The sequence below is a fragment of the Panthera onca genome, chromosome F1 (assembly GCF_046562875.1).
Source record: "Panthera onca isolate mPanOnc1 chromosome F1, mPanOnc1 haplotype 2, whole genome shotgun sequence".
Taxonomy (NCBI): domain Eukaryota; kingdom Metazoa; phylum Chordata; class Mammalia; order Carnivora; family Felidae; genus Panthera; species Panthera onca.
The window spans coordinates 11,109,883-11,119,563 of record NC_138355.1 but is presented as its reverse complement, the minus strand read 5'-3'; the positions used below and the strand labels follow the sequence as shown (position 1 = coordinate 11,119,563).

The window sequence follows — 9,681 nt, the reverse complement described above, 5'->3', positions numbered from 1 at the left end:
AGGTGTGCTGTTTCAAAGGGACACATGCACCCCCATGTTTATAGCAGCACTATCAACAATAGCCAAAGTATGGAAAGAGCCCAAATGTCCATCGATGGATGAATGGATAAAGAAGATGCTATACACACACACACACACACACACACACACACACACACACAATGGAGTATTACTCGGCAATCAAAAAGAATGAAATCTTGCCATTTGCAACTATGTGGATGGAACTGGAACTGGAGGGTATTATGCTAAGTGAAATTAGTCAGTCGGAGAAAGACAAAAATTATATGACTTCACTCCTATGAGGACTTTAAGAGACAAAACAGATGAACATAAGGGAAGGGAAACAAAATATAAAAACTGGGAGGGGAGACAAAACAGAAGAGACTCATAAATATGGAGAACAAACTGAGGGTTGCTGGAGGCGTTGTGGGAGGGGGGATGGGCTGAATGGGTAAGGGGCATTAAGGAATTTACTCCTGAAATCATTGTTTCACTATATGCTAACTAATTTGGGTGTAAATTTTTAAAAATAAAAAATAAAATTTAAAAAAGTAAACATATAAGAGTGTAAGAATGAAAGATGTTATTTGCAACATATATAAAGAATAAAACTCAAATCCAATGTCCACTTAAAAAAAAAAAGACTACTCAAAAAAAAAGCACTATGCAAAAAAAGACAAGCAAATTGTGAATAACAGGTGAAACAGTGGTAACTTCATTAACAAAGAGTATAAATTAAAATGACTACAAGTGGGGCACCTGAGTGGCTCAGTTGGTTAGGGTCTGACTTGATTCAGGCTCAGGTCATGATCCCAGGGTTATGGGATCAAGCCTTGCATCGGGTACTGTGCTGAGTATGAAGCCTGCTTAGGTCTGTCTGTCTGTCTGTCTCTCTCTCTCTCTCCCTCTGCCTCACTCATTCATTCACTCTCTCTCTCTGTCTAAATAAATCAATTAAAATAAATAAGTAAAAAATAAAACGAATTTATTTATATTGAAGTTCGAAAAGAGGTAAAACTAAACTATCTTAAGGATGCATATATGTCAGTAATATTATAAATAAAAGCAAGAAAGTGATAAAGTCGGGATGGCAATTGCCTCTATGAAGGATGGCTGGTAGGCAAGGGACACGTGTAGATTTCTGGGCTCCTAGCAATGTTCTTTTTCTTGGCCTAAATGGTGGTTACTTTATAATAAAATTTTGCTCTACAATAAGTAAAACTGCACTAATGTATTTTTGTGTGTGTGTGCTTTACTGTTTGTGTTACAGCCCATGATTTAAACAAAGAAGAATGAGAAAGTTCTCTATATACTGATATGGAAAAATTCTTGACTTATATGTTGTAAAAAAAAGGTGTGGGAAAGTAAAAGTGTATATAATTTTCAAATTTGTTACTATTTATGGAAAGGAAGGGGGAGAGAGGGAGAGGAGGAGAAGAGAGAGAGAGAGAGAGAGATTGGCTTTAGAAGAGCAGGGTAATCCAAACACCAAACAGGTGTTGTCTCTGGGCAGGAGAAATAGATGGCCAAGAGACAGGGTCAGAAGAGTGAGTGTTCACTGTAAGACCCTTTGTTGTGTCTTTTGAATTTCACACCATCTGAATGTATTGCCTATTCAAAATAAATAAAATTACCTAAGAACAAAAAAGTTTTCTAGCAACTCTGACACTACTTACCCACAAGGGGCCGCTATTCGATGATGATTAAGTATTCCCTCACCAGGGAGAAACCTGAATGCTCCTGCCTCTCTCCAGGAAGTGAAGAAGTGTCATCATTTAGTTCTTACTTTATTCTACACATCATGTTCCAGGGGGAAAAAAACCCTCAATTCAATTTAAAACTATGCACCAAAAATAAATAATACACATGTAACATGGGATGAAAAAAAGAAAAAGCAGAGAGAGAAAATAAGCCAGGGTTGAGTTTACAAGAACCACAGCATTCACTACCTCTCCTGGAGTTAATGCACAAGTTAGATTCTAAGGTTTCTTGCCTATGATGCAAAAAAAAAAAAAAAAAAAAAAAAGCTGGGGAGGGAAGTATGGCCAGTGACAAATTCACAACAATCTTGTTCAGGAGAATATTAACACTAGGAAAAAAATTTCCCTGGAGGTCTGTTAAAGACAGTCTGAGAGGACCCTCCATGTGCTCGTCCTGACTGGTCTTAATGGCAATAATCCATGCACAGTTGGATTATGACTGTGTCACAGTTGTGACACCAAGCCACCTGTCTCTCCTAGAGAAGCGTAAGATGCTTTGGGACTTCAGATGAGGGCAGTTTCATTCATGGTTAGTCATGAATAAAAATGAAAGTAAGAATGCATGCTGTAGAAAAAGAGGGAAAGCCTCAACACTGTACTTTAAAAAAAATCCCCTGTCTTACACGTAAGGTAGAGAGTGGGTGTCTTCACTTGGCTGGATTTTTCAAAATTTGGTTATTGCAATGAATTCTCTTTTTTCTTAAAGCTGAACAGTTTGTGCTTGAGGCTACTAAGGGGTTAAATGCTATACTCTAAGTTCAAGGGGAATTAGCCCTGCTCAAATCGCTGCTGGTTAACACAGGCAGGGCTCTGGGCAATATAAAGGCGGGGAAACCAGGGGCCAGGAGACACAGCTTCCTTTGTGACAGGAGCTACAACAATTATAAAAACACTTGGGCAGTCATGGAATTACCTGATATTCAAAGGAAAAAAATAGCTGTCATTGGTGGTGGCTTGGTAAGAATCTATTTGGATATATTATTCCTGTTAGTGATATTGTATTAGTTGTCATTATTCTTAATAATTATTATAAATCACTTGTACAGATTGTTCATCTTCTTGTGGGACTTTTCTGATATTTAAAGACACCTACTTTAAATGTGGTATCAGTTTTCATGTGCTGTTTCTTAGGAAAGGAATTTTATTTCCATGAGGTACAAAAGTGTCTGTTTTCCCTTATCATTTCAGATTAGCATTTCCTAAAAACAGAAAATAGAGCAAATTGAATTTGATTTATCCCCATGTTGACTATGTTTATAAAACAGATATTACGGTAAATAGTCATTTTAATCAAAATATTTGCCTCGTCTGGTGAATAACTCAGTTTATATGGTCTAATAATAAGAATAAAAGCTAATGCAAAATCATTATGTTGGATGTTTGCAAGTTATTTGAGTAGTTGGGAGGAGCACCTATTTGGTTGCCTGACTTATCTGGCTTGTCCAATGGAGCACGGAAAGTGGTAGAGTGAGGGGCTCCCATGTCACTGAGCAAATGAGATTAACCTGCAAAGTCTTGCCCCACACCTAAAAAATGGGTCGGGGGGGCGTTTCTCCTCTGTAGCCATTGTTATCTTAACAAAGCTGCTTCTGTTTACTGTGGGGCTGCCTGAAGTAAACTATATTGTTTTCCTCTCTCAACAGAACTCCTATTTTGGAATAAAAATATCACTACTAGTAAAAGCTTAATCATTTTGTTTTCACCTTTGCTGTAATCATTTACAGGCTTTTAGCTCATAAGAATTCGTTCATTCATTTACTCAACAAAAATTTCTTAAGGGCCTAATATACACCAGACACCGTTCACGGCTGCATATAGATTAGTATAGTTTATACCACACATATATTTACATAGTATATGCCAATTTTGTCTTTTGTTCTGCCTTCGCTATGATCTTTCCTCAAAGTACTGTGACAGAACATTTCTGGTTCTAAATTTCAAAATGCTAAGGAATGTTGTCACATGCCATGTTGGCAAATACACGTGACATATGTTGTCATTTCTTTATACTGGGCTTCAGTCTAATTCTTTCCTATCAAAATGTTGCATAAAGTGAGAATTCATGTATTCAGTGCAATGGCATTGAGTGCACACTATTTGCCAACATTGTTTTAGTTACTAGGAAGACAGTGGTGAGCATTCCATGGAGGTGAAGGAGAGTGGAGAAGAAAACAAATACATCATTTCAGTGAGAGATAGACCCTGTAAAGAAATGCAAATAGGGCAAAGCTGTAGAAAGTCTTCACGAGTGTCCATTTAGAGTGTGGTCAAGGGTGGCCTTGCGGAGGTGCCTGAATAATAGAAGGAAGCAACCATGTGAGGGGTTACAGAAAGCATTCCAGGCAGAGGGAAGAGCCTGAAGGGAAATGCTGAGGTGTTCAAGGAGCAGACAGAAAGGCAGAAAGAACAAGGCTGGAGAAGAGTAGTTCTGCAGGAAAGAGAGATGAGACAGCCAGATCCTCCAGGATCTGGGCGAGACAAGAAGACTGGGGTTTACTCTGAGCACAATAGGAAACCGCTGGAGGACTTGAGGCAAGAAAGTGAGTTCTGATTTGAAAAGATTCCTTGAGCTAGTGTGAGGAGAAGGCCTGGAAAATTTTAAGACAAGATAGACCCATTAAGAGGCTGTTGTGTTTGTCCAAGACTTGGACGAGGGTAGCAGCAGTGACACCTCTTAAAATGCCTCTTATCAAAGGGGAGATAACTATGTGGTTGCATATATGATTTTGGAAGGCATAAAAGTGTGACTGTCATCCGTGCATTTCTCACTGATTAACATTTAAAGTCTTCATCATGGAGCCACTTCACTATCTGGGCACAAACCTGTGCTAGAACATGGAAGACATGTATTAGAAGCAACTAAAATTCCTCGGCAAAGGAATTCTATCTACCTTATTATGCAGGCTCATACCCAGGAATCATGTTTGATTCCTTTTTTTGTCATTTTATGCAAACGCCTTTTCTCTTTTACTCCCCTAGTAAGCCTTAGTGATTTTCTACTCAAAATCGATTTCATCTCCGGCCATTGCTACCATCTCAGTCCAGGCCATCATCGTCCCTCATCCACCTCCTGTGTGAGCCCCCAGCTTCTCCTCTTATCCACAGACAGTTCATTCTCCACATAGCAGCCACAACGGTCTGCTTTTATTTAATTTGTTTTTTTATTCTTGAGAGAGAGAGAGAGCATGAGCAGGGGAAGGGCAGAGAGGAAGACAGAAAGAATCCCAAGCAGACTCTGCACTGTTAGCATGAAGCCTGATGCGAGGTTCGAGCTCACGAACCGTGAGATCATGACCTGAGCCAAAATTAAGAGTCAGATCCTTAATCAGCTGAGGCACCCAGGCTCCCCCCACAATGATCCTTTTAAAACATAAGTCTGGTAATTATCACTCTTCGCTAATACCTTCCAATGGTATCCCCTTGCAAAGAAAATAAAATCCAACTCTTTACCAAAGGTCCTAGTTGAACTGAGCCTGTCTACCTGCCTGGCTTCACCCTTTCGCTGTTTTATGTTTTTAAATATTATCTATCAGCAACCCAAAAGACACACTTTATTTGTTCTGGGTTTTAACCTATTTATTAAATGTCAACTCCAACTAGAATATAAGCTCCTATTTACCAATGTATTCCAGTGGCTGGAACCATGCCCTCACTACTTAATGTTATTATTTAGTTAGTATTTGATAGATGAATAAATAAGAGGGATGAAAATTCTCTTAAGGATATGAGCATGAAGGACATGTGACAATGGACGAAAGCTTGAATATTGAGCATATTATGAAAAAAGGTATTAAATAAAGCAGTTCAAGAAGGTTAAATTACATCCATAGAGGACAAATTAATTTTCTTGCCCATATTCTTTCTTGTGTCTTTTTGTTCACTTTCCCATTCTCTTCTTGCCCATGGGCCATATCCTAGTACTTTATACTGTCTACCACATTGAAGGCTCTCCCTAGCCCCTAGGGGAAAAATTGCAACATAGTTAAGAGCTTTCACTTAGAAGTCCAAAGAAAACAGTGAATTTGACCTTTTTCTTTCTTTCTTTTTTTTTTTTTTTTTTTTTTGGTCCAGTGGTGGCCTTACCTAGTGAAAAGTCACCCTCTAAGAATTGTCCTTGCCTTGCTGTAAGTGGCCATCTGATAGACCAATTAATTTCTTTTCTTTGAAGACAAGCCGAATCAAAGAGGTCAGAAGGAATCCACAGATAAATGAAGGAACTCTCATGAGAAACTAAAGATAAAAGAAACTAAACCCTGAAAATTTTACAAAAACCTTAATCTTAATATTTAGAAAAATCACTGTACGATTTAGACATTTTCCTCTTTCTGTGACACACTGCTTCCTAAACCCTTCCCCTGCAGATGGGATTACCTCCTGGCAGCTGAAGGATCAACCCATAAAGTCCTCTTGCCTCCTGGAAATGCCCACAGGGTTTTGTTTGCTTTTATCATATGCTGCATTCTATACAAGTTATTGATATGCATGGGTTATTTCCCCATGGAAGACATTTAACCTTCTAAATCTTGATATTGTCTTATCTTTGGGTCCTGCTCCCTTCCCTTTTATAAAGGTTATCCCAGTGCCTTATACTGTCAAACACACTAACATATTTTGTGTGTATGAGTTTGCTTTCAGAAGAAAGTAAGGAATCATACATTTACAACTTGTGGGCAAAAGAAAGACAATGTTTTCCATCAGAATGGTGTCATAAGGAATGTCATCCTTGAAAAAGGATTTGAAAAATAACCTCTATGTTTCAGGCTACAGGTGTAGCTTTCCAATTCTAACAAGTTAGCCTCAGGGGGAAAAACCCATAGAATCTTCTTTATTCTTTGTTATAATATGTTTTCTGGTTTTTTTTTTTAAGTTTATTTTGAGAGAGAGAGAGAGAGAGAGAGCACAAGTGAGAGGAGGGTAGAGAGAAAATCCAGAGCAGGCTCCACACTCTCAACGCGGAGGAGGATGCGGGGCTCAAACTCACAAACCGTGAGATCATGACCTGGGCCGAAACCAAGAGTTAGCCGCTCAGCCAACTGAGCCTCCCAGGTGCCCCTATGTTTTCTCTTTTTGCAAAGTGACAAGCCAGTGAAGTCAAAAGAAAGTCTATCTAACCTGTCCAGTGTCCTCAAGCTATGTTCATCCTCAGGTCCTTGGTATTCAGAAATGCTGCTTCTGATGACTATTATCAGTGTTTAGCAATATGATAGAAACGGCCGAGCCGAAGGGCACTCTTTGGGTGACAGCTACAGCTCCTTGAGCCCTCATTTTCTGTGTGAAGCCAGGAGCATTAGCTGAAAGAACTACTGAGGATTCCGGGCTCAGCTGTCACCACTGTTGAACGTGCCCACTGTTGTAGCACACATTCCAAAGATGTATCGCAGGGTGTCATTGAAGGATTTCTTCTGTCTCCTCTGCTGATAAGCAACCCCACTACACATTGTTTTGTGATTCATTCTCCCTATGATTGTGCTAGCAAAATTCTCCTTGGAAAGGTATTTAGAGGTTAAAGTCTTTCAAAATATTCGATTGAGGAGAATAGCAAATTTTATGACTTGTTGTCCATAATCATGACCTGTCCGCTGGTATTCAAATCAGGTTAGTGGCCTCTGTTGATGAAATTGCCTTAGAAACAACTGATCCTTGACTCTAGGAGAGGGTGCGTGTCATGTCTATAGATGTCAGATTCCCTCGTGGATTTATAGGCTTAAAGTGGTCTTGAGGCTATATTGGCACAAGAATGTGTTTCTGTCCTGTATTCTTGGGATCTTTCGACCTCACCAGGCACTCTTCACTCAGCTGATTGCAACAGAAGGAGCATTTGGTAATGAGGGGACTATAATCAGTTGGGAGGACAGGAAATACCACAGAACACCAGATCACTACCTCTTTTAACTCTAAAATTTGACTGCTTCCTTTTCACACTTTCTTACCCACACATCTCTAGCTTTGTTCCCAATCTGGTCTTTACAAAAGTAGAAATCAAATGTCACCTAGAATTTTTACTTTTGCCAAATATCCTAGATACGTATAAACCGTCGATTATCTATAATCTTAGGTCAAGGCCTATAGATAGCCTGGTTCAGGCGCACACTTTTTATTTTCTGCAAATATTAACAAGACAAACCATGTAAAGAACATAATTACTATGAGCCTTTATTCTTATTCTTATTTTATTAATATGAAAGTAAATAAAACTCTATTTACTCTACTCTTGATTTCTACTCCCTAGTCACCAAACCTTATACATGAGAAACGCTCATTTCTGCACTAATATCTATCCCTTCTTAATATTTTTTAAAAATGTTTATTCATTTTTAAGAGAGAGCACGTGTGCACATGAGCAGGGGAGGGGCAGAGAGAGAGGGAGATAGAATCCGAAGCAGGCTCCAGGGTCTGAGCTGTCAGCGCAGAGCCCAATGCCAGGCTCGATCCCATGAACTGGGAGATCATGACCTGAACTGGAATTGGGCACTTAACCGACTGAGACATCCAGGTGCCCCCACACTAATATCTAGCACCTTCTACAAACAGGAGTGGAGTGGATTTCTCTGTGGCTGTAGAAGTCATCCTGAATTTGCTCTATGGCTAGGGACAAGTTTTGATCTCACTCTGTAGCTTTCCTCAGCCTCTTTTCTAGTTCTCCTTGTGCTTTGATCCCTCTCATCAAACAGGTTTATGATTAGTATTTAGCTGTATCTCTAATTCTCCAGGAGGTTTGACTAACGCTTTGAGATTTTTTTTTTTTTTTTTTGCTACCCAGACAGACTTTTTTTTTTTTTTTTAACGTTTATTTATTTTTGAGACAGAGAGAGACAGAGCATGAACGAGGGAGGGGCAGAGAGAGAGGGAGACACAGAATCTGAAACAGTCTCCAGGCTCTGAGCTGTCAGCACAGAGCCCGATGCGGGGCTCGAACTCACAGACCATGAGATCATGACCTGAGCCGAAGTCGGACGCTTAACCGACCAAGCCACCCAGGCGCCTCCCCAGACAGACTCTTTTTTTTTTTTTTTTTTTTTTAAATTTTTTTTTTTTCAACTTTTTTTATTTTTATTTGTGGGACAGAGAGAGACAGAGCATAAACGGGGGAGGGACAGAGAGAGAGGGAGACACAGAATCGGAAACAGGCTCCAGGCTCTGAGCCATCAGCCCAGAGCCCGACGCGGGGCTCGAACTCACGGACCGTGAGATCGTGACCTGGCTGAAGTCGGACGCTTAACCAACTGCGCCACCCAGGCGCCCCCCCAGACAGACTCTTAAGGTTCCTCATAAACTACACTGTTACCTATGTAACACAGAGTTTGATCATTCACCCCTCAGAGTTTGCTCATTTACTGCTGTGTGAGCAGTACCTGCAATGGAACCAATAGCTTTAGGGAGCTCAAAGCTTAACTGCCTCGAAGCTTAACTGTCTGTTTTGCTTTCCTTATCATTTGTCCCCAAATACTTTTGGACAGTTTGTCCATGATCCACACATACATCTGTCCACTCAAAGAGAAAAGGCCTCACATATGAGTGATTGTTGTCCCCTCATATATAGGCGTCACTCACTGTTGGTGGTGACCTAACTTGGTACTTCTTTTCTGGAAGACAGTTTAAAAAACTCTGTATCTATCAATAGTCTTAAAAATGTGTGTGTGTGTGTGTGGTGGGGGGGGGGGGGTGGATTTCAGAAAGCTGCACCAGCTATTTCTTTCTTGAAGCTGGCCTCAGAGAGGTATTGCCTTCAGAGATGAAGAGAGATGAAAAGCAATTAAGAATCTTTAACGTGGTCTCTCAAAAACACCAAGAGAGGGAAATTCTCTTCAACCTAAGAGAGATGAAAAGCAATTAAGAATCTTTAACGTGGTCTCTCAAAAACACCAAGTCTAGGGAAATTCAAAACCTGCAACAAAACCTTAAAAATAATCTTGTCCCACAC

The 9,681-nt window shown here is 39.9% G+C and overlaps 1 protein-coding gene across 1 annotated transcript in view; it reads left to right on the top strand.

The window, feature by feature from the left end:
- The first annotated feature begins 2,585 nt into the window (after positions 1 to 2,585).
- KMO (kynurenine 3-monooxygenase) overlaps positions 2,586 to 9,681 on the top strand; it is a 62,330-nt gene continuing 55,234 nt past the window's right edge. Inside the window, 1 exon segment of the mRNA XM_060643371.3 lies at positions 2,586 to 2,717. Within this exon segment, the coding sequence (XP_060499354.2) occupies positions 2,664 to 2,717 (54 nt within the window). The 5' untranslated portion in view covers positions 2,586 to 2,663.